At 41.6% G+C, this 26,141-nt stretch overlaps 1 protein-coding gene across 2 annotated transcripts in view; it reads right to left on the bottom strand.

The window, feature by feature from the left end:
- LOC117827242 (ephrin type-B receptor 1-B) overlaps positions 1-26,141 on the bottom strand; it is a 186,884-nt gene that overhangs the window by 67,057 nt on the left and 93,686 nt on the right. For both annotated transcript variants that reach the window (XM_034703779.1, XM_034703778.1), the window contains exon 4: positions 9,054-9,209. In XM_034703779.1, the coding sequence (XP_034559670.1) occupies positions 9,054-9,209 (156 nt within the window). The remainder of the gene's footprint in view (positions 1-9,053; positions 9,210-26,141) is intronic.

Genomic DNA, 26,141 nt, shown 5'->3' with positions numbered 1-26,141 from the left:
GCAGAAGCTTGCCGAAGCCCTTAGTCAGTGAAGCTTAGGTTAAGTGAGGCTGCCCTGCAGAGCTGATCTGGTACCAATTCATCCTCCATAAAGCCTGACCTTTATCATTAAAGAGAAGTTTAACCAACCAACTATTAGACTACTGTGAAACTAAAAATCCACTGAATTCTAGAGGCCCTTCAAGGAATTACTCAGCTCTCCAACATAGTGTGCTTTCTTTTCTCCTCTTCTTTCCTCTGCCGGTACAACAAGGAAAACATGTTCTTGGGCATTTCATGATAGAGCACTTGCGTTCTCTCATTGCTGTGATCACAGAGCAGATAGTTACTTCAGTCAACACAGACACAATTAATCATTGTTGCTGTAAAAGCCCTGGGGAGCTGGGACAAAGCGCTAGAACACACAAGGGTGAAGGAATGGCACTGTAACTGCTGCGACCTCAGCTCGGCGGCTCAACAACAGAGAGGTCAGTGACAGGAAGGGTGTGACCTCTACAGTGTGATTATTATGGTCTGGGGTAGAGGTCAGCCAATGCTCCAGATATATGGTCAAACGGCACATAATGTGGCTCTCAGATGCTTCTAGACGTATTATATGTGGAGAGAAAATATGGGCGGAGAGGGTGTGTGTGTTGGTAGGAACAGGCTGCATAAGGGAATTGGCAGCACTTTGGCTTGCCCCCTTGGGGACTGCACAATAGGCACTTCATGTGTTGCTCCCACTGCTTGAATCCTCTGTATCATCCATCACTTATGTGCACTTGCCCCAAAACTTGCATTGCTACGGGAAAAAATGCACATCTGCTCATGTGGAAAATGCATGTGAAAAAAAGCAAACATGCAGAAACATCTGTTTCTGTATTCATGTCTGCACTGTCTGCGTCAGTTTAAGAAATAATACTGCCTGGCTGTAGTGTGAACGAGGCGTCACACTCTTTTCATCCCAATTACTACCAAACCCCACACATGCAGGGATGGCACAAGAAATCAGATGTGACTGCCACTTAGTCAGTGATTTGCAGGCTATTACTGCAGCCCTTGGCTGTTTTAATTTGCCATAGGATTTAATTTGTTGAGAATGTTACTTACAGGCTCTCAGCTGGCGTTCATTTAGCCATGGCAGTCGAATTTGTTTGAGCTCAGCCTCAGATACATGTTGCTATCACTCGAGTTATAGGAGGAAATCATTATCGTCAAGCAGCTGATATGCTCTGTATGACATGTGCTGTATCACCGCACATTTATAGCTATAGTTTAATAGTGCAGTCACCGCAGCCAATGCAAAGTGGCAGGTCATTTGCAAAAGGACAATAAGGACAATTCAATGCTTTGTGCTCCATGCTTGTTTTTTGTTCAGTATGGGAAATCGGATTTAGCATGATAGAGTGAGGTGAAGGGAGTGTAATACCACTTAAACAGCTTCAAGCAAACATATGGGGACTTGATAATACTGTCCACACTAATGAGGTAGTGCAGAAATCCTTGCTTGGAATCGATATGTTTTGTGCAAAAAGCACAGTTTAGTAAGGCACAGAAACAAAGCAATGTAAAGGAGCCAGATGTTGATGATGTGAATTAGTGGGGATGGTGAAAGTAGAGTCATCTTGTTCAGCTTTATGTATATTTAAGGCAAAAATAAGGATCCAACTAAAGATATAATTACTGGTACTTTGGAGACCCTTGTTGAAATACCCATTGATTTGTTGTGCATGCAACAACTGCCACTCATGCCAAAACAGTCAAGAAATGACAGTGGCCAACAAGGCTAATCGATCTGCAACGGCTTAAATGTTCCTCATTTTGAGAAACGTGCTGCATGTTCAGGAACACATACAAAAGTCCAAAACCAAAGCATGCCACAAATGAAAGAATGTAATGCAAACAGATGTACAATGCTAATCTGAAAATACACAAACACAAAGTGGCATAAATAACAGAGACCAGCATGAAATCAACAGTAACTGTTGGGCTAATGGAGCGCCATAGCTAATGCACACTCATTATTGCTAGCACACACTGACAGCTGGCAGAGTTGGCTAATGGTTCTGCTGGCTGCACAGCTAACTGAGAGTTGTAGCCACTTTAAGCCACACACAATCATAGCTTTAGCATACCTAGCTGTGTATCAAAAAACAAATCTTAATACAGTTTATAAAGGGTGTTCATATCAAGCGGCAACCTCCGGTCTAAAAAAATGAGTCCAATGCAGAAGTGCTAAAAACTGCAGTTCAACAAGGATCTGCTTGAAGCTGGCTCCGGAAGTACTAGAAACCACATACACACCAATTAAAAAAACCCGATATTTACAGCAGAAATAAACATGTTTACAGCCTGGTACAAAAGACGAGTGTAGTCTGGATAGCTCATTTCTCGATCGGCACACACTGTACGGGGGGGGTGAATTTTTTTCAAACACTGCAATTTCGAAGATATTGAGATTACGAGTCTCTTAACGTCACAATCGCTCGACAGCGGCAATATGGCTCCTGCCGACGACTGGCCTCAAAACAGCTCTTCAGAAACAGATGGGTGACGTCACGGATCCTACATCCATATTTTATACAGTCTATGGTTCATACACATTTTGTTTTTCAAAGTAAACATTGAGGCCATCCAGTGGTGTCTGCAATTATGTGGTTCTGAATTTGCAGCAGGTGAAGAAGGTTAAGCGTTGTCTGCCATCATAACAAATATTCTGTTACATATTGCATGAAATGAAAATCACAAACGAAAAACCCATTTTGAATGTGTGACTCTTTTATCAAATGATCATGATTTGCATCCTTTGGCTGTGTCCACCGACTGACAAAGTTAAACTGATGGTGGGTAATTGGTGTTAATGTAACTGGCTTTAAGTCAAAGATAATTACATTAAAACATTTTGGGCACTTATCGTGACACTGGCAATTTTAGACTTAGATTACGGATGCAAATAAGTAGCCTAGAATTGAACAAACAGAAACAATTGTACATTTTTAGGCTTTTGGAGATAAAAAGTGAATAGCTGTTTGTGTGAGACTTCTCATACTAACAACTTCAGGGAACAGAGGACGACAGGGAGCTGCCTGTCTGCAAACCAATTAATCATAAAGCAATGCTAAGGCTTCACCAGCACAGCTACCGAAACATAAACACCATCATGAAGTTTCTTCTAATGATGCCTGTGTCCACTGACAGAGCTGTGTGCTGTTTAGGGTACTGTGAGCTGTTAAACTGTTTAAAGATGTATCTTTGGAATACAATGACTGAGAATACAACAACTGGTTGGAGTGGCACTGTTAAACAGCTCCTATATGAACAGTTTGAAAGACAGGCTGATGCTGAGTACTTCAAATAGGTATGAATACTGTTTAATCTTACTTTCTCATCTAGCTTTTTAGATCACTAATGGTGGCGGTGTGTTTAGCCTTGTTTTAGCATATTGTGTTTTTTCACCTCCTTTGTCTGGTTGTTTACACAAGTTTCACAAAATGATTCAATTAGTTGCTGAACACCCTTTCCCATTGAGATATTCTGAATACATTTGATGTAGTGTGCGATAATAAAGCATATTGTTGTCCATATATGGCTGGCTGTAGCTTTTCAGGCATGCTGTTGGCCTTGGTGAGTACTTTGAGTTAATAAGAGTTGTACACTGATGCTGTAGGTATTGTTAGTGCAAATAAAAACTCTATCAAGGTCTCTCTTTTTCTTTCCCTTGCTTTTTCACTCACTGAGACTGTGAAAGTACAAGCATGGACAGTACAGGTGATCTACACGCAGATGGATGGTACAATGTGCACTGCATACTGTGAAATATGATCCTGTTGACACCACTTATTTAAATATTCACCTCAGAGAGAGATTATATTTGCAAGAGCATCATGTGTTTCCTGAGTCAACCTTCTTACATTTGATCAAAATGAAAGTAATTCTACTGAACCGTATCATTTGGTCCCATTTTATCCCACATGATTTTAAGCCCCTATTTAAACAGATATTTCTCAGTCCTCTTTATTGCCTGAGCTGAAAACAGAATGATCTTACTTAAGTTAGGTCTTTATGTTTTTAAAAGTAAACTAAAAACATCCCTTTTTAAATTAGCTTTGAACATTTTTTTTCTATTCCTGGACTGCATTTTTACAACTATTGTTTTAACACAATTTACTTCTTGTATTTATTTAATTATAATTTTATTTCTTGTATTTATCTGATTCTTTTAACTTTAACATTTTATTTAGCTTTCTGTCCTTACTTATTTACTTGATTTGACTGAATTGATTTTATTTAAAAAAAATTTTTTTATTATCACCATCTAATTTCTTGCTTTAGTGTTTTATCATTTTACCCACTTATGTTGTTTTCTGTCTCTCTGTTCTTTTGTGAAGCACTTTTGGCTGCATCCTTATATGTACGACAGGTGCTATATCAATAAAGTTGTGTTGAGTTGAGTTTGGACCCTGTTTCTTTTGGGAAAAAATCACCAACATCAAACATTGTATGCGCCTCAAACACATAAGACACCTGTTAATGACTCATTTTTGGCCTTGTAAGGGGAGTGTTGCATAATGCATGAAAATACCAATATGTAGCTGATGGGATTTGTGACTAGATGTAGATTAGTGTTGAATTAAAACATATAGTAAAATATCTTAAAACAGAAAATGCCCTTCTGATCATAGACTGTATAAAATATGGACGTAGGATCCGTGACGTCACCCATCTGTTTCTGAAGAGCTATTTTGAGGCCAATCGTCAGCGGCAGCCATATTGCTGCTGTCGAGCGATTCTGACGTAAAGAGGAGGGCTTTGGGCCTCCTAGCCAACAGCTACAGTGTTCCTGCCTGTCAATCAAGTCAGCTGTGCCTCTCATTGGAAGACTCGTAATCTCCATATCTTCGAAATTGCAGCGTTAGAAAAAAAATTCACCCCCCCTTACAGTGTGTGCCGATCGAGAAATGAGCTATCCAGACTACACTCGTCTTTTGTACCAGGCTGTAAACATGTTTATTTCTGCTGTAAAGATCGTCTTTTTCCCATTCATGTGTATGTGGTTTCCGGTACTTCCGGAGCCAGCCTGAAGCGGATCCTCGAACTGCAGTTTTTAGCACTTCAGCATTGGACTCATATTTTTAGACCGGAGGATGCCGCTTGCTTCTGATGAACTGCTACCCTTATCTTCATCTCATCTCGGAAGGAACACATTGCATTCCCTAAAAAGACACATCATTCTTTGTCATTCCCCACATACTGCATGCACATACATGTATAAAGATGTTCTCTAAGGGAATGTCTGTCTTGTGACAACCGCTACAGTTGGACTCACTGACTGGTAGGTATGTGTAGTCATTCTGCTTTAGCACATGCTTTAAATTGCCACCTGGGCTGTAAAAGACCACAGTGCAGTTTTCTTCCTCAGCTGCTAATGTAAAGAGTGTCCCAGTGCCCAAAATAAACACTTCAGCACTTTGTTTACTCATCCGCCCTTTGAATAGACTGGGCCTGGCACTTCTCCTCTTTCAAACTGTTTGTTTTTCATGATGTGAAACAGGCCTTCAGGGACCAACAGAAGGTCCCTGTGTTGAGATACTGATCGCAGCCAGAGGAGCTGGGAGGAAGAAAGAAGGGTTGTGTGGGTTGGTGAGACATGAAATAAAACATGTTATAAGGACTAATACAGCCTGGCTGAGAGACTGAGGAAGTCATAGAGAGACTGTGAGTAGTAGTGTGTATGTCAGCATAAATATATGTTAGCTTTACTTTGACTGACTAAAATATAATCTAAACACCCACATTACTTTCCACAGTAACTCTAAACGTTAAATTCCCTTGACTCCACATCCAAAAAGCTGTGGATGATTTCATTTTTGAATATGTGGGCATGCATTTCGACAAAAGCCTGGAGTATTATGTCCTCCTAGACACCACAGGGATTAGAGAAGGCCAGACAAATACCTCGACTTAGCTGCATTTACAACTTCAATGCTGTGAGAGAAAATGGCCAGCTGACTGCAATGGGAAGAAGCCTGAACTAACTCCAGGACTGACAACAAAGATGGTGTGGGAAAAAAGAAAAAAAAACTTGAAGAAAAGAGCAGAATATTTATGCCTTTGATGGCTCACTTCTCTTTCTCTTTGAAAAGGGAACAAGGAGGGAAGAAAGATGGTGAATAGGTGAGCAAAGAAGCAGAAAAAAAATTCAAATGGGATGATGAGGAGAATGGGAAAGCAGATAACCCCGTCCTTTCAGTCAGGAATTCAGATGGGTTTTTGTTTGTGTTACCAGGCGGCATAGACAGTGTTTGACAGGGCTCAAGAAGATCTTTAGGGGATAGGCCACAGATATGAGGATTGAGTGAAGGCCACAAGATTCAGAGCCAATGTGGTACAGATCAGGAATGCAGAAAAACGTTTCAAACATAATTTTTTCCCTGCTCTTTCCCTGTTTTTATGTTGATTCGATTACATTCCAAAGATTTTCCCCGTGAGTTGCTTGGTTGCTGGCAAGGATAGTTTCCAAAATGTAAACATGCATACACAGCATGTTTTTCTTCACATAATATAGTACTGGGGCTCACTGGGACTCTCTCATGTGCTGTATTACTTTGGGATTTGTGTAGAACCCCTACATACAGCTTTTCATATCAATCATGTCTCGCAAGGAGAGGCCAAAACCTACAGATTCAAATCCTCCCTCCCACTGTGATGATGGAGTTTTTTTCCCCCCATGTCTTTGTCATCGGTCCTTTGCTCTCATGATTCCCTTTACCTCTATTCCTCACACCAGGATACTCCAACCCTGCATCCCTTCTACCCCTATGGACCAATCAGTAGTGGTTTCACAGTGTGCCACCCCTCCGTTTCCACTCGGCTTGTCATTCTTCCCCTCTGACTAACACATTGAGAGAAACCGACTGACCCAGCTTACAGGAGCTGGGTGACCTCCCTCTTCTACTCCATTCTCACATGTACATGTAACATGTTCCCTTTCACATGTGCACATCCATGGGGATTTACCGGTACGGAGGAATGGGGGCTTGAGCCTTGAGACGGCACAAAGAAGGGCTGCAGTGCAATACATTCCAGTGTCCCAAAGAGCATTTTGCTCGGGAGCCTTCAAGCTGTGAGACAGAATGCTCGGTGTTCTTCCCCTCAGGCATGGCTGGAGTGAGCGCAAGACAGAAGATTGAGGAATAAAGAGGGGAAGGAGTTGGAGGGATGGTTTGAAGTGCATCCCAGGCCTGGCATACCCCTTAGGGAGAAGAGGGGAGAGGTATAGCTTGAAGCACCCCGCTGACAGAGCCAGGCGCTGGACAATCCATCAGCAAGCTAATCAGACTGATCTGGAGCACACAGGGACTCGCGCCTGTGACGCCAGCATGGAGCGCTAAAGCTACAGCTTCTGCAGCTACAGATTGGCCTGATTTAAGCTACTCCAGCAGAGCTCTTATCAGGACCCTCAGTATTAAAAAGATTCTTACTGGGATGATCTCACTGCCCCCCCCACCACCCCCATCTCCTGCTGAGATCTAGGGCACTATAAGCATCAAGCTCAGCTGCTACAGTATGGTTCCGCCCTCAGAGAAGGCTTTGAATGAGCTTTAGCTAAAGAATTCTGTTTACACAAAATGGAAAGAAACAGAAATTGGTTTAAGATGTTAATTTAAAAAGGAATAGATGAGCTCTAAATTCTCAGCTGGACATTTTAAATATGGCTATGTGTAAGAAAATAAAGCATTTTTACAAGAACTGAGATACAGCCTCTTGTTATGAATATTTTAGTGCCTAGTGCACTGACTACCCTCTACTAAGTCCTACCCCCTTTTCCTACTGTTGCTATGAGCGCCAAGCTTTTCATAATGCAGTATACAATTTTGTAAAAATGCCCGTGACTTCCACTGGCCACCCTCTGGCTCTGCCCTTGGGGCTGAGCATGAAAGGATAACAGAACAACACCAAAAGAGAAGATAAGTGTGGAAAGAAAGCAAGGGATTGAAAACAGAGTGAGAGTAGCTCAGGCTGCATCTGGAAACTGCACACAGACCACAGGGATCTGTTCAAGTTCCACTGGGGGAACTGTTGTAGGGCTTGCAAGAGGGAAATTCAAGGCCTCAAGGTAGAGGCAGACGCTGTACTTGATGGAGCGTTCACTAATTCACCAGAGAGCTGTGTAGTATACCATGGGAGGGTGGAGAAATCTCAAGGTGAAATAGGGGTGTCATCCATTGAGAGCATCCAAAGCCTAAAGGTGTTGATGTCTACACTTTGGAAGTGCTCAAGCAGTCAGACAAACAGCCGTGCTGTATCCGGGTTCCTCTGAAGTCGTAGGAACTTGTTCAGAATTTGAGGAAGAACACATCTTGAAAGAGTTGCATGGGATACACAATTTAGCAGATAACTAAATATCTCCCCAGTGTCAGTGAGGGAGGTAAACAAACTTTTTGGGGCCCAATGGTGCTTTCCATCTGCACAACTCTGTGTCAGCAGGGACAGCAGGAAAGCTTAGCATATTGCTTTAACATCATATTAAGATAACTATGATGCTGTGAGAGGCCTTATTGGATCTCCAGCGGATAACGGCAGGACAGTGTCGAAGATTCGCAGCATCTGCCTGAGTAATTAGGACTTCAGGGGATGATAGTAGACAGAGAGAATGAAGAGCAAGAAAGAGACAGAGAGAGGGAGATAACGGAGAGGAAACATAGAGGAAGCTCATTGCCATAGAGATGGAGACGTCAATGATGGAAACCCTGGAATGCCATTATTAAGACCAGAATTAGGAGACAATCAGGCCTCCAGATAGTGTGTGCTCATTGAAATGCTGCTTCACATGGTGATTTTATGACAACAGGAAAGAGACGAAAGGATTGATATAGAAAATCAATCTCCACTTTGTTGTTGAAAAAATATTGAAGCTCATTTACATGACCAGTGTGTTCAATATTGATGTCCCGTGTAGACTACATGTGCATGAAAGTGGATATTGATGTAATGTCACAGATGCTTGTTCTACAAGAATGTAAGTGTATAACAGTAGTCAGAGTGGGTATGTAATATGATGAAAAATAAACTCACTGGTGCAGGGTTCATCTGGCTGATCAGCATCACCTCGGTAGTAGCCGTTGCGGCACACGCAGATGGTAGCAGCTTCCGCAGTGGAGCGGCTGTTAGGAGGACATTGTAGACACAGACCTGGGCCCTGGGTGGACTTGAAGGTACCTGGTGGGCACGCTGTGACAAACAGGAAAAGAATGTCAGAAAATCAATGAAAAACAAAATCCATGAGGCGAGTGCCTCGCATGAGCCAGGCAACTTGTGTCTAATACAAGCTAGAACAGTGGGCAGAGTAGTACAAAGACATAAAAGTAGCCCCAATTAAAAGTTTCAATTCTTAAAGTTTATAGTGGTCTTCTGTGGGTTAAACCCATGAGATATGTGGTTTTGATGAGAGAGCTTTTGGGGTGCTCGTAGGGTTTGTTAGCTTTGCAAAGTTCTAGTATCCTATTTCTTTCTGTTTCCATTCTTGATGCCAAGCTAAGCTAACTGGCCCTTATCTTCAACTAATAGGAGTGATAGTGATGTTCTCATCTTATGCTCAACACCACAGCAAATATTCTTCAAAACTATTGATTGATTATTGTAGATGTTATTGTAAAAATGTTCAGTGTTTAATGTTAACATGAACTGTATCTCCCCCTCTCTCTCTAGCGGCTCTAATGCATCCAGTTGAAATCAGGTGCCAGTAGACAAAAGGGATATCTCTGCGAAATTACTCCTTGTCGTCCCTTAATTGGGTTGGTCGTCATGTTAGGAGCGATCAGTACTTTAATCCTCCTCTTCTTTACCTTCTTTTCTGTTTACTTTGACTAATTGAAAAATGTCAGCACTCTGCAAACAAACGCGTTTCAGCCATAAACTGTATAAAATATGGACGTAGTATCCGTGACGTCACCCATCTGTTCCTGAGCGCTGTTTTGAAACCAAACGATGGCGGCAGCCATATTGGAAATGCGGAACTCAACCAGGCAGAGTGTGACGTAAAGAGGCGGAGTTTGAGCCTCATAGCCAACAGCTATGTGTTCCCATCCAGGGGTCAAGTCAGTCATGTCCTTATTTTGGCAAAAACTCGTAATCTTAATATCTTCTGAACTGTCGTGTTAGAAAAAAATTCACCCACTGTACAGTGTGTGCCGATAAAGAGATTAGCTACGTAGAGCCAAGCCGTTTTTTGAACCAGGCTGTAAACATGTTTATTAATGCTGCAAAGATCGTCTTTTTTTAATTGATGTCTATGTGGTTGCCGGTGTTTCTGCAGACAGCCTCAAGCGGATTCTCAATGAACTGCAGTTTATAACACTTCCGCATGGGCTTCATAGTTTGAGACCGGAGGTTGCTGCTCAGATTCAGCCCAAGGCTTTCATCAGCGTCTCACCAACTAGATGGGTGTGTCTTATTTATAATTATCCCCAGGTGGTAAACCACAAAAAAGCCACGTTACAAAATAACACTAATTACACAAAGTAGCAACTTGAGTCAACAGGAAGAAAAATGTGTGATATAGCAGCAGCATGAAAGCTCACAAGCCGAAAATAAACAAATACATAAATGAAAGTCAGGCATAATACAAAGCCCCTGTGGTCACTGTAGACTGCACAAAGAAAAGTTGTCGCTTCTTTCTAATCTCAATCCACTTCATCTGTAGTTCGCCCTTCAAGTTAGGACTTACTCAAAAACATGTAAACCTTAATTCATACCTCTGCTCTGGACAATGCATAATAGTCATTGGTAGGGATGTGTGTGTTTCGGCAACTTAATTCACTTTCCGAAAATGATCAAATAAATAACTAAATAAATAAATAAAGCTAAGAAAAAGCTGCCTAAACCAGTGTTTTGGGTCAGAGTGACCCTTTTAGCTTATGACTTTCAGCCAAATACAGCTGTGGCTGTCATACTTTTAACAGCTGACAAAGACAACGAAAGTCCGCTTTCATTATAATGTCAAATGGCATCTGCAAGGACTCTTTGCTTTTTCAACAATTGTTGAAACTATGACAACCACGGTCACATCGGCTGAAAGTCACCAGGTAACAGGGTCACTTGTTCAACCACAACACAAGCGTGACAGTTGCTATCACTGTGTTCCTGCAACATCTGTGCCAGCTGAGACAGATTTGTATCAGCTGTTGGACTTTTAGCTCATATACTGAGGTCTTGATTTCACTAGAACATGTTGACATGTTGATTTCACTGAACAAAAATGTTTATCATACTGTGTGTGTGCCAGCTGTCTGTAATTGACAGACACCAGCATGCCTAAAAATGTGAATCTAGGCATGTCTGTTACTATTTTTCAGATTCAGCTATGATGTTCACATGGATCTTTTGGTATTTTAAAAATGTATGTGTTAACTTTTATTTAGTTATCTGCTCGTTTGTTTTGCAGGAGAATGTGCCTTGTTCATCACACGCAGCGTGTGGCAGCTGCATTTCAAATAGCTATAATTTGGCTACTGAAGAATGTGAAGAACATTTTCAAATATCAATTAAATAGACTACAAACAACATGATTTAGGACAGTGTTTAGCCATGCCAAAGAAACTGCTCATATTTGATAACTTCTATTCAATGAACTTGAAAATGTGTCACTACATATAAACACCCCTTGTCATTGCTATCTATTGATTCTTATAAGCATATATTCTGTCTATCAACATTTTGAATGAGCAGCTGAAGTACTCTGTAAGGGAGATGTCTCAGATAGCAAAGAAGTGATATCACTGGTTTCTGTCCTCTTATTGACCTCCACTAGTTTTTTTTCACTCAGCAGGGAAAAGACCAGAAGTGCAAAGTGAAGAAATAAAAACCAGAGTAAGATTTAACAGTTTGAGTTGTAACATTTTACCAGACTCATTTTCAAGTTGTGTTCAGATCAGTTTTTTTTTCTGCAACAGCAATATAGCCAGCCAAGTATATTTTTATTCTCAGAGGCACAACACCACATGCCTGACAGTGTGCATGGGGCGTCGTGAGGTGATGCCATTGGCAAATTGAAGAGGTTGAGCTGATGTGTTTCAGCCTCATATTCTAAAGGCTGAGGTAGAGGACAAAGATTATTGTTACTGATATCACTGCGCCTTAGTCCAAACAATAACCTCATCCATTGGCCCTCATATCCCAAAAGAATACAAAGCTGTGGACTTTCTGCCGCTGTGGAAGGATTTACTGACTATAATAACCATGATAAATGTCTAATATTTTAGCAAGAGGGGGAAGCTGCTGCACTCCAGAGGGGGGTGGAGTTATAAATTTAATGGGACATGCATCTTGCCGTTTCTCCAGCTGGGTCTATTTGCCTGAGTAAAAGATTGTAAAGCTGTGACTGTGGTTGAAAAATGGGATGGAAAGACAGGAGTCGTATTCTTTTGCTCACACTGTGACAGCAGTATTTATGCTGTACAAGAAGAACCTCTGAGAACAAAGCATGTGTAGCCAAGATATCTATCATAAGGTTTAATAAAAGGTGTCCATACAGTCACAGACTTAATCAGGTTATAAAATAAGGGGCTATTAGGTTAGTATTTCAGATGTAAAAGCAAAAATCGGCGTAGAATTTCCTTTCACTAAATGGTTCTATTGTATCTGAATAAGAGCCATCTATTCCCATAATGAAGAGCTTGGTAAATGGAGAGTAATTTAGAGCAATAATGACCAAGTAGTTGGTCCCATTCCCCCTAACTGCTGGGTCAAACAGTGGAAAATGTAGCACAGTAGCCTGTGAGAAAAACCTTTAGACCTTTGTATCAACAGGCTTTTAAGTTTTAATTAAAACATTTTATGCCTCATTAAAAAAAATGCACTGACAGGCTGGGTTTGGTAGCTGGAGTCAGCTTTATTCCACAGTAATAGAAAAAAAGGCTGGGCTCCTCTTTTTATGACTCCTCCATTCCTTCCATTCAGATTCACTCTGATGGACCTTTAGTGAAGGATAGAGAGATAAAGAGAGAGCGAGAAAGAAGGCTGGTAAAGGAGAAAGACGGATCATCATGTGGCTTCTCTTCTATCTCTTTTAGTGAGGCTTTCAGACACACCAGAAGCTAAATGACTGACCTCATGTCTGGTCACAAACACTGTCCACACACAGCCAGAAGATCTTGCAAACACACACTCAGGATCAGATCTGACCAAAACAAGATCAAGCTTCCTATGAAAACAGAGCTGTAAAGCGCACCACAGCTAACATGCATGAGAATTCCTCTGAACCAAACATATTGCTTTGTGTGGAAGCTCCAGAGAGCTGACTTGAATCTAAAGATAAATGTACGGGGGAACAGAAGGAATTACACAGGGTTTGTAAGAGTGTACTATAAAGATACTAATTTTTTCCTATAGAGGAGTGTGAGCATCTATTTTCATGCGTAGGAGTGAAGGTTTGCCACCTCCCTTGACTTGTAAAACACAGATTTCATGTGCGAGAGGAGCAACCTCCTTCAGATACAAGAACATTGAGACTCTTAAAAACCCTCCCAGGCCATATGGGGAAGCACAAACCATCTGCAGAGCCATTTTATACAGCAATAATGTCCAGAGATATCAGAGATTACAGGGCGATAAAACACAGATCAAAAATTCATTTTCAGCGGGAGAGGTGGAGAGAACTTATGTGTCATCATCTTTGCTGTATAAAATTCATACATCCAAGCGTGCACACGCACACAGCCTCCACACACATACACGGTGGCGCTTCAAATCTCTCACCCAGGCTATGAAAGGGGATCACAATAACTTGTTCAGTGTGTGTTTAATGGGGTGTGAGCAGAATATTGTGCTGTGGGTCCTGCCCTCGGGTTGTGTGTTTACAGACAGACAGTAGCAAGCATGGACACTCATAAACAGGGGGAGGCTGTGCTGAGTCAGCTGTCTGGGATGGACATGATGCAAAAATCCCTTACAGACAAGCAGTGAGAAGAAGGATGCATGCACACGGACTCTTGTTCAATGTAAACATTCACCCACATCCTGAGAAAGACTCCCGTTTGAGCTACCAATGCTATCACCGCATCCAGGATACATTCCCTGATTTAGCCAGCGACACATGAAGCTACCGGCGCTGACCCCATTAAATGAAATGGTGCTCCCACATTTTCCGCCACTTGACTAGCATATGTTCTGCACAATCTGAGATAATTTAATGCCTCTCTTTGGACAACTGAAGATGCTGCGATCAGCACTGCAGGAGGGGGTGTAAGTGACAGGCAGGCAAAAACAAACAGGCAGCAACACAGCATACACATACGAACACTTCACACCCAGCACAGGATGAATGTCCGTTTAGATTAGAACTGCGATGTTTGAGCTAAGGGTTCCTTCTCTAATTAACACATAATGTGTGCATGAATCCTAGCATTAAACTCATTAATTAGCTGCTCACTGATCTGCCCCACAGAGCGAGAGGGAGGAAGAAACAGATATGCGCAAAGACAGAGAGTGAGAGAACGAGAAAGTGATATGAACAATGTTAGCAAACTCTCAGAGGTCTCCTTGTAAGAGTGGGCTGAGCAGCGCTGTGCTTCATGAAGTTGGAACTCAGCCCAAAGTCTTTTCTTCTGATTTGTGAATATTTGGATTGGATGAGGCCAGGGGTTTGTGGAGAAAAAAGGCCCACAGACCCATCACTCATCAGATGTGTTGGTTTTCAGGGACAGGAGGGGGATAGAGCATTAGATCAACAAGCAATTAGGCTCCCTAGTGGGAGGATAACCCACAACTGAACTGGCTGTATGCAAAAAAACGCAAAACATGCCTCCCTTTCAAGTGGTCTCTGCAGGATTCTCTCTGTATTGTTCTCTCCTCCTCTCTTGCTCACTTCTTCTCTGCCCTCACATCTTTTTCGTCCGTCCCACTGGTAATGAATTGTTCTCTCTGTTCTCCCACCTTTCGCTCCCCTTGTAACTCTCTAGCTGTGATTGACAGGTTTGAATGCTTGTTAAGGTTGGCCATCCTTCTCTCCTGCTTCTTTTTTTCCTCACTCTACAGTCGAACTGACGGCAGCTGTAGATCTCCACTCGCTACTCATCACAGTCTTGGTGTGATGACCTCATGTTGGAGCGAGACCAAGCAGGAGTGATGAGGCGATGATGACTACATTGTTACTCTTATTCCCAGAAGGCGCTCCTCCTCTTTAGATCGCTCATAATAACGGATTCATCAACTCTGAGCGAGAACACACTTTTGTATGCAACAAACTTCAAACTAGCGGATAAAACTCTACACAGAACAGTGATGTACTGATTGGCAAGGACACCATCATGAGCAGTGATGATAGACATGGATTTATGGAGACAGTGGAATAAGCGAAGCATCACGTGTGTGTGAGATAAAATTGAAATGTAAGGTTGGGAGTTTTATGACCACTGCTAAGAGTAATGACAAAGATAGGTTTGCAAACAGCTTTCCGATGCAAACTCAAATCAAATCTACAGCACACTAATGGCCCTTTTCCACTACACAGTTCCAGCCCTACTCAACTCGACTCTACTAGGTTTGGGTACTTTTCCACCAGCCCGAGTACCGACTCACAGTGGGTGGGGTCGTTATCACACAGCTGCGCGAAACAGCTGAAACTGCTGCGCTAACTGCTGTGTGAAACTGCGTTCACGTCATTTTGAACGCTACACAAACACAACATTGTACATTGTACAGTACTGATGTCGTTTCTTAAAAATGGCGGGTTTGATTCCTGTGTTGGGCGTCGCACTCATGACTCTTCGGTGACGACATTCTCTGACCAATCAGTGGCCGGCAGTCTGTCGACGTCACCTTTTAGTATCGGCTCAGCTCGCTTGGAACCAGAGCAGAGCAGGTACGAAAAACTGGTATCTGACACGAGGTACCGCGCCCGTGGAAATGCAACACAAAACGAGTAGAGTCGAGTGAAGTCTAGTAGAGTAGGGCTAAGGCGGGCCGGTGGAAAAGGGCCATAAGTCCTCCCCTGGCTTTCCTCTGCGGTGCCCCTATGAAGTGTGTATGACAGTTTCGGCAGCAAATTGGGAGAAAGGCAGTCAAATGTTTGAAGTATTTGATGTGGAAAGGTATTCAAGCTTCAGTGATACATTTGAGATTGGAAAAAGTGTTCCATACTGTGTTCAGATTTAGAGCTTTCCAGATTAAGCAAAAAATACCAACTCCTCTTCATCTCCCCTCACTGCATCTTTCCCTCGTTCTCTTTCTCATCTTCTTTTCCACACCTTTGATCTGAAGTAGTACTATTGTATAGCACATCCCTTAAACACAAAACTAAAATGCACAGAAACATACGACATGTACACTAGGAGATGTTACTAAGGGAATACTTCGGAAATAGTTTATGTGCTTTTTAAAAACATGCTCCTATAGTCACATGTGAGTTTTAGTGACATGACTGAGATAATTTGCAAATCTTCTGTTTCAAAACCTTTTAAATAATGAACAAAAAAGTTGCCTAAGAGTCAGATACATCACACATCATTTGACTGAATACTCAAATGTAAATGTTTCAAGGTTCAATGTTTAAAAACAAAGTTACATTTCGAGGAGCATCAACAAGCAAATGGCACCCTTTTGGAGAAATGACTCACATGTTACTTTTCCAGCTCTCAGCTCTGAAATTCCCACTCCTCTTTTCTAAGATTTAAAACATTGTGCAGAGAGGGTTTGTGACCCACATCGGGCCACATATTGTGATTTAGTGTCAGGGACCCTTAAGTACAACTCTCAGCCCCCAAATACACCCTTAACCCCGGCCCTCATCCATCACATGGGATGGATCACAGTCTTAACAGACTTTGGAGTCATGCAAACACCCCCTGGCTCACAAACACTCATACAGACAGGCTTATGATCGGGTCAAGACCCCAGTTGACCCCTATTTGACTATTCTGTTGCTCAATCACTCAGATAGACAGCTTGATCCCACCCAAACCACGGGAGGCTGAGTACATGCCCACTGCATGTCTGTGTAGATTTGCAACCCAAACTCCCCAAGAGTTGGGACATATAATGTTGATTAAAAGAATAATTTGATGGTTTGTCAATAATTTAAATCCTTTATTTAATTGAAAATAATGCAAAGAAATCTTAACCAATGTTGAAACTGAAAAGTTTTGATGTTTTATGTAAAATATTTGCTCATTTGAAATTTGATGCAAGCAACACATTTCAAAACAGGAGCATGTTGAATCCCCTCTTCTTTGAACCTAAAATTTGTGAATTGAGGACAGCAGTTTCTGTAGTTTTTAAATGAAATTTGTCCCAATCTTGCTCAATATAGGATTTCAGCTGCTCACAGTCCTGGGTCTATCATATTTTGTATGTAGCACAATGTAGAACATTATTGTGACATTACTGAGCTATGTCCTCCCTCAGTCTCTCACAGAGTGATGAACCTCCTCCCATCTTTACTTCTGAAAGACTTGGCCTCTCTGGGATGCCCTTTTTTAATCCCAGCCATGTTACTAATGGCTGCCACACCTTACAGGATTCTTCAAAACTTCACACAGTTAGAGACTACACACTTGACGATAACAAAAGACAGATCGCACAAGATCTCTCTCCCCTGATCTTATAGTGTGCGAAGCACACCACACACTAACCGATTCTTCAGCAGAGTATCAGGTTCTTCACGCTCAATATTCAAAATCTCGCATAGTAAAACCTGACTTCAGTGTAAACAAACATGGCGGACGAACTAGGCTGTATGCATTACAGCGCGAGTTGGAGGTGAGTAAAACTTGTCACAAGTATTACAGATAGCTTGGAGACCCTCCTCCGTCAGTCAGCTGAGTCAGCTCGCGTCTTGATTGGCTTTTGCTCCGGTACACGTGACATTACACACTGTGCGTGCTCGGCTCGCACACACTACAGGATTTCTAGTCGCAAATATTAAACATGTTTATTATTTACGATTTCTCCTTCTGAGGCCTTCAGAGTGGCTCCAACCAGACTAAATCACTCTAAACACACCCCACACCACAGGAAAATCAGGCATGTCGTTTGCAAACATCAGACAATCGGGCCTTTGCTGGCTTTGATCATGAGGGGGAGATCGGGACAAAAATCAGCCCGATTATCCTGTAGTGTGTACCCGGCTTAACCTGTTACAAATTAATCCCATCAGTTGGGAGATGTTCCTCCAGGTATTTGTTTTAGCATTGTACAATTTTTTCAGTGTTTTGCTTTCAATTTCCCAACATTTTGAAAGGTGTTGCTGGCATCAAATTTACAATGAGCATAGAAGTTTCATAAAAAATAACACTTGATTTGAACTATTTTCAATAATAACATAATTAAACATAGGCTTTAAATGAATTGAAAGCCATCCAATTCTGTTTTAATCAACATTTTACACAGCGTCCCAGTTCCTATGGAATCAGGGTTGTGGAATAAAACATAATAATTATTGAGTGGTGAGATGAAGATGTTTTTTTTTTTTCTTTATTCTTTGATAGAGAAACAAAGCATGGTAGGACGGCCAACATCTTAAATCAAAAAAGCAATCAGCACGGCAGCCAATTGGTATTCAGTCTCGCTCGTCTGTCATTGTTCATTTTCCAGCCGCAATCCTCATAATGAGCTGCTTTTTCCAACCCAGGTGTTCTATTTCTCCACAAGGTCATTGAATACAACAATACAATTATTCGAGACAGAGGCAGAGGAAACAAAGGCATGTCGGAGTTATCAGAAAATGCCCGCAGGATATTGAAAGTCAGAGTAAAACGCCTTTTAGGGTTATGATTTATTCATTTATAGAAAGTGATTCAAGGAAAATCCTGCATTTTTCTTACAAACCTCCAACATGACTCAACAAGGAACTGATGGGGAATGTTTCAGTCAAATTCCAGGGCTAAAAAATGTATGGAACTTCCCACAAGTGGGGTCATTTCTTCTCTACAAAAAGGCATCCAGGGTTCACAGTGGTGACATCACTTTGGCGAGTCTGGTCAGTGTAAGTCTCCACCACCCGCTGTCATCACCTTCTAATCTCCCAGAAAAGAGAGAATGTGAGGCGGAATAAAAGACGAGCCAGAGGTTTTTCTCAGGAATAAAGGGATGTTTGAAAGAGTGCAGCCCTCGGAGCATACCTCGTCTGCTTTTGTTAAGGGCAGCGGCCGCTGAAGAGTTCCTCCCACAGTACACTCCCCCTGATCATTAATCATCTGTCCATTCGGGGCCCTGTCAGAGCCGCTCTTCCCTGATAAAACACACACCTACACCCACAACCACAACCTCAACCACCCACCCACACACACTCAACCCCACACACACAAATTCAAGACCAACTCCTCTAAACTTTTCGCTGCCTTGGTCTTCTTCACCGAGCACCACTCATCTTGACATACCTGTCCTCTCAGCTAGCCAATACAGCAATGTCTGACGCTGCAGAAGCGAACAATTGTTATACTCCCATGAGAAAGCTGAGATATATCCCCCAATTAGGCTACCTTTGAAACTCCGCACAGTGCTATATTGCTGTGTGTCGTTTTATCAGAGGAGAGGCTTTACAGAAAGAAAGGAAGCAGAGATAGACTCATCTGCATTACAAAAAGATTCAATTTTTGACATGAATTGATGTTCTAATATTCAGTAAATAATAGCATTTTAGCACCATGTTTCTCATGAAAGCAAGTCTGACAGGATTCAATAGAGGGCAGTGCAGCAGAGAAATAGCAAAAAGAGTGTCCAGATACAGAAAATGAATAAACCTGTGTGCATGTGTCTGAGTCTGTGTGTGTGTGAGTGTGTGCATGTGAGTGCGTGCACATGATATCTCCAAAATAATCTGTTTGCTTCACATGAGGATGTGAAATCCAACAGTCTGACTGCGAATGCAAATTAACAGAGCAGGTGTCTGCTAGACAATGAATGTAGGAAGACACATTCTGGTTGAAAAAAAAAAAATTAAGGTGTTCGTGTGCGCATGTGTATGTGTTTTTGTGAGCCTTAAACAAACCAGCACACAATTTAGCAGACAGCCCACGCCCCTGGGCAGGCTGTTACCATGGTAACCTCCCAGCCAGTATTTTTTTGGCCCACACTTTCCCTTTGAACAGCCGGCCAATGACAGACCAGCCGACTGAGAAATCTGGCTTTCTAAGTCGTGTGGCTGCATGCATGTGTGTGTGTGTGTGTGTGTGTATGTATGCACAGCAAGAAGATACAGATCAGGAGAGCTTTATAATAGTCATAACTGGGTGTTTTGTTGGCAGTCGGCCGCTCTGCACGGCACATGGCACACTGGCTCGGGTCAATTTTATTCCCAGGAAGATGCAGCAATGTGCCAAGGCAGCGAGCATATCTGTCAGAGAGAGGAGTGGTCAGAAGCAGAGAGAGAGAGAGAGAGAGAGAGAGAGAGAGAGAGAGAGAGAGAGAGAGAGAGAGAGAGAGAGAGAGAGAGAGAGAGAGAGAGAGAGAGAGGAGGACGCGAGGAGGCATTGGTATTCTAGGAAAACTCTGCTGTGCCAATCCATCCTCAGCTGGCAAGGTAGTAGAGAAAATCTGCCCTCTGAAACATATCGCCGCTCAGCAGGAATTAACGTGCGCACGACAATCTACACTGTAATCAGAAGCTAACAGGGGACTGACCAGGCTCTTTACCTGCTGCCAACTAAGAGAGAGGGAGAGGCAAGACAGGCAGAGATGGAGCGTTAGTTGATGAGGGGTGAAATCTGTCAAGGGAAGTTATGTGAGCAAGGAGCATTTTATTGTCAGCGTCGATTGTGATATGATTGCACGACTGATTTGATCAATCTAACTTCGCTCAGATGGCAAACTGAATGACAAAGCACCTGCACAAAACCAACTTAGACAGATTCATGTGATAGAGTATGGATGTCTCTAAACTTTATTGTCAAGTTAAACCTTTGTGAGCCCTGGCAGAAAAAGAAGGCCTTTCAGCTTGAATCAGAATATTGCTGTCATGTTTCCAGTTGTTGGAGTTGTCGTCACTTGAAGAATGATCCGAGCGAGGTAATAAAATCAGCAGTTACAGGCCCTGTCAATTACCTTGCGACTCTGTCACGCAGCGAATAAAGTATATGTTCCGAGATAAATAGCTTTCCCTTTCTTACCACTTCAAGTTGTGAGAGACCATTAGCTCCCTCTGTCTCAGCACTTGTCTCTTTTAAAAAGGATCTAGCTCATTAACTTCATGGCTGGATCAATTAATCTATAGCAGTTAGCCAAAGATGCCCACTCCTGCTCTTTTGGCTCTTTTGCTGTCGCTCGGCTCAACACTGTCTATTATGTTTACGGCCTTCAAACCTTATTATTTTTAATTGTGGTTCTGTCACTAGCAGGGCTGCACCTGATGAGAAACTGTTGGAGTAAACAATACAACGGCGTACTGAAAAAGAGTTAGGGGGAGTTAAAAAGCTTACTCGCTCTGTACCTCTTCCTTCTGTACACAATCAGAAACAGGGAGAAATAACAAAACAGAACGTGATCAAATTGAGTTCTTCAATAAATGGACTTATCAGCCAAGGCAATCATTTGGCAACATATGGACTCTACCAGTGTAGCTTTGCCTGATGGATAATACAAACATTCTGGTGCGAGATCAGGTAGCTTTGTTTTGCTTTGCTTTTCAAAGTGTGTAATGAGAAACTAAAGTGGATATGAACAGAGAATTAGCTTCTCGCTTTGACTGTAGATGCATAATGACACAGTAAAGCAGAAAGCATGGACAATAGAGTTAAGTCTACTAAGCCAGAGTTATGTATGCCAGTCATTGAAGAAAAACAAACAACACAGAGGGATGCAGGTAAGAATTTTCCACATGACAGTGAGAATTTTACTTTGCCTTTAATGATCAAAGAGAACCATCAGTGTCTTTGATCCACTTTGATGTTGTTTCTAAAGAATAGATTTTCTTTACTGTCTTACTTCATCTCTTAAAATCCTCTACTTATTACAGGAACACAGAGCAGGTACTTCGTATAATTAATTGGTGGTGTGAAGCAGCTATCTATAAGATATGTTCTGTATTAGGGATGTACATTTTAAGTATTTTCCGTGATCGATTTTTGGAAATGTTAACGATCAATTATTAACTAATTGATAAAAAAAAACCATTATTATTCTTACGTCAAAAACAAGGCCAAATACGTTGTTTTCCCCCTAAATTGTATTTTCTACAGCAACAAAATGCAAATAACTGACGGGATTGAATACGGGCACACGTTTGAAACGCAGAATATCAACGATCAGGCTCATTAAAATATTCTCCGCGGACATAATCTTATAAAGTGAAGGCTCATAATACTAACAGAAAAGTACTTCAGACTCAGTGTCCAGTTTTCTGTCTCCTCGTTCTTATTGAGAAAAATAAACATGTGTATTCGGTCAGATGTCAGCCAGGAGCGCAACCGGGTCATAATCAGTCCCGCTGGAGAAAAGCCCAGATGGCTCTGATGTTGCTGGTCTGTAAACATAGCGTACCAGAATTTCCCACCTGTCTGTTGCCTTTGTATCCAAAGGTGGGAAATATCCTGTTTAAAGCTGTCAACCTTTGTGTCCGTGTCGTTGTTGGCAGCAGTTTTGTATTGATCCTCTTTTAAAAAGCGCACGTGGAGACCTGACGCGCAGCCGCCAGCTGCATGAGCGTCTCCGCTGTGCGCAACACCTTTAACAGCTGATTCACATCGAAACATGCTTTAAACTTAAAACACCTCCCTGATAGCTGAGTGTAATATGAGACCACATGATGTTTGTTCCACGTGACGGAAAATTGATAACAAAAATGTGTGTTTCGATAGTCGATTAATTGTGGTCATCCCTATTCTGTATGTTGCTGTTAATGAATTGAGAGAATAAGTGAGGAAATTATTTTGATGCTACGGCATTTGTATGTATATCGCAGAGCTCAGGCTTACAGCTAAGTTGCTTGGTATTACAGCAAGGTGCTTGTTTTATTGATTGAATATAGAAAAAAGTCTTCATGGAACAATGTAATACGAGTCCCTCTCAGGTGTAGGATTAGAATAACATGGATTTTGACAGATCTGCTCCCTGAGCCAACAAAAACCTGTCCGTGGATTGATTTTTTTTTTCTGGCTGTTGGTTTTACTCTGATTAATTATAATTATGAGAGACAATCATGTATTAAGTAAGGGATAAGGTACAGCTGCAGCTAAAAAAAAAAGTTGAATATTGTGGGGAAAGTTGAACATTTTTCATTAGTTATTCAAGAAAGTGGAAACTGAATATACTGTATTCTTGACTCAAAACTTATCAGTTTAAAGTAGGTTTCCATTTTAATTCTGATAATTATGAGCTACAGATTACAAAACCATGTCTCACAATGATAGAATATTTCATTTCCAGTTTGAGTTTATCACGAATCAAACAGAAAAATACTACATATCTCTCAGTTCAGTTTGCACAACCAGAATCAAGACTTCTGACTGGATAGTTGTCCAGAAGATGATCACTGACACCCTCCACAAGGAGGGTAAGCCACAGGAGCTCATAGCTAAAAAAGACTGGCTGATCACAGAGTGCAAAATTAAAGCATATTAGTGGAAAGTTGACTGGAAGGGGAAAGGTGGTAGGACAAGTTGCACAAGTAACAGGGATGACTGCAGCCTCAAGAGGATTGTTAAGAAAAGTTTAATCAAGAACATTGAGAGCCTCACATGACTAAGGCTTGCACTGTTTCTGTTATACTTGTCACTTATGTTTCTATTACTTTATAGCAACTGACAAGTCTAAGATAGAATTTTTACCAATTTAGAATGCAAATAGAAACATTTTTGCCACAGTGTCAACAGGCAAAGCTGAAACGTGCTGCATTCCTTTCCTCGGACTGATTTGATACAACATGTGTGATTAGGGTTGTCTCTGGCATTGCTTTTATTGTTTTATTCCATTATTTATTAGTATTATCTTTTTTGTTTTATTTAATTTATTGTTGAGAATTAGTCACAATTGTAATGGGGTTTTCTCCAATCAGAGTTTAGTATTCAACAAAGCCTGGTAATAATTCATCTTAATATAAACTTTATTCCCATAATATATTCTGAAACAATCATAGTCACTGTGGTTGTCTTTCTTGCATCCAAAAGCAGTGAACTGGAAGGTTCAAGTGATTGCAGCACAGCAATTGTGTTCAACAAAACAAGCTGCCTGCTGGTATCTACAAATCTGTCACCAAAACAGAAAGTCAACAGAAGCCTGTGTGCTTATTTCACAACAAGACTGCAGTGAGACTATTCCTGTGATAGAAGAAGACCTAACATCACTTGGACACTACACACCATGTACAAATGTTGAAATTGTTTTCATAACTAAAAAACATAAACCAAAAACCTCTTAGTGCAAACTGTTTCTCCCCAATAAATCATGCAAAGTATTATTATCTATTTATCCTATAACAATATGAACATAAGCACAGCCTTAAAACAGCTGTGAGATCATAGAGAGGAGGCTTTATGATTCATTCCCTCAGCTTTAATACAATATAATTTCATCCACTCATTAAATATGAGGTCGTTATTTGTTTTATAAACATCTGTGCACCACTGTAATGGATTTAACTCCTTGAGAAGAGAAGATTATGTTTATAACAAAGCACTTGAAAAGCGCCATCTCACAAACTAGGGGCTTTTTGCAAGGATTTAAACCATTTCTGTTTTTCCTGTGCATGTGTGTGCAAACAGTGGCATTATATGAAAAACAGGACAATCTGAGGCTAGGACACTGGTTCCTGCCCCAAACTTTACAAGGTGAAAGCCATGTCAATGACACATAATTCTTTACTGACCTATTTAAAGTTCAAATGTTTAGATAATTGTTTTGGCAGGGTTTAACAGCGGCTTCAAACACTCGTGTATCCTAAATTACACGGCCCCTCGGCTCAGGGTTGAGGCCTGTTAATGAGTGTAGAGGCCTGTGAATGGGGGATGAGTAATTATGCACATTTGAAGGTAGCAGAGGAGTAGAATGATAAAACAACTGGAAAAGCAAGGTCCCCTCACTGTTTACCATCCCCTAATTTGATTCCTAATTGAGCGTACATAACACAATGTTTACACCAAAATAATCTGGCAAAGACGAGCACCCATGGCGGAATCACACAGCTGAGCGTAGTCTGCTCTTGGATGATCTCAGATGGTGTAATCACTGGAGGGCCTTTCATGCCCAGCTACACACCAATGTGCGGTTACATTACTTTTTCACCCACTAGTAAGGGTCTGCACCTTCTGTGTTCATGCCGACATTTTCACACATGGCAAAGAGGGTGTCAGACAGAGTAGGAGGCCAGAGGTTAGCACTGAAGTGGATTTGGAGGTGGGTGAAAAGAAAGGACACAAGAGAAAAACATGAGTCTGGCCCTTTGAAATCCTGTGGTGAGCTCAGAGCCCGGATAAAGATCGCATCATTCATGGCGGGACAAGAGGTGGAAAGGTGAGAATAGAGAACACATGAGAAACACCGTGATGGGGAGGTCATCAGGAGCAGCGCTGCAACCTGAAATGATGATGACATTGACTATGCCAAAATCAGTTATATCAGTACAATTATGCATTCATCCTCCAGCTGCACTAGCATATCCGCTGTTCATCGCCCCTGCTGCCATTATGCCTAATGGGAAATAATGATAAAATGCTCTGCATCAAAAGAGAAAGCACAAATTATGTGTGAAGCGTGGGAAGAGGAAAAGTGACCGGGATCAGGGAAATAGAGTGTGAGATACGGGAGAAGTGGGAAAGTGAGAGCAAAACAAAGTGAGAAAGCACTCAGGAACTGCATCTTGTCACTCAGATTGTTGGTGGCAGAGTCCAACATGTGAAAAAAGCAGCCTCTTCTCATTGCATACTAAGTGACTTCCAAGCAATGACTTTAAAAGCTAACAAAAGGCAAAAAGGAGCAAAAAAAAGGCTGAGTGATCAATGTGGTTTAGAGGGACTGAAAAACACAGACAGCTCCATTCATGGTTCAGGATGGGTGTGGTTTTAAACACAAAACAACAATTTTGTTGACATCAGGCCCAGGCATGACCAGAAAACCACCATTCACCTATGACTTGAATGTAATCGTGTTTTGCTTACGCCATACAAAAGGTCAACGGATGTTGTTCTGCATAGCGTGAATTAATAAAAGGTTGAACCCAATTCAACCTCACGCGATGCA

Source organism: Notolabrus celidotus, chromosome 15, assembly GCF_009762535.1.
Source record: "Notolabrus celidotus isolate fNotCel1 chromosome 15, fNotCel1.pri, whole genome shotgun sequence".
Lineage (NCBI taxonomy): Eukaryota > Metazoa > Chordata > Actinopteri > Labriformes > Labridae > Notolabrus > Notolabrus celidotus.
This window is presented reverse-complemented; position numbering and strand designations above follow the sequence as displayed.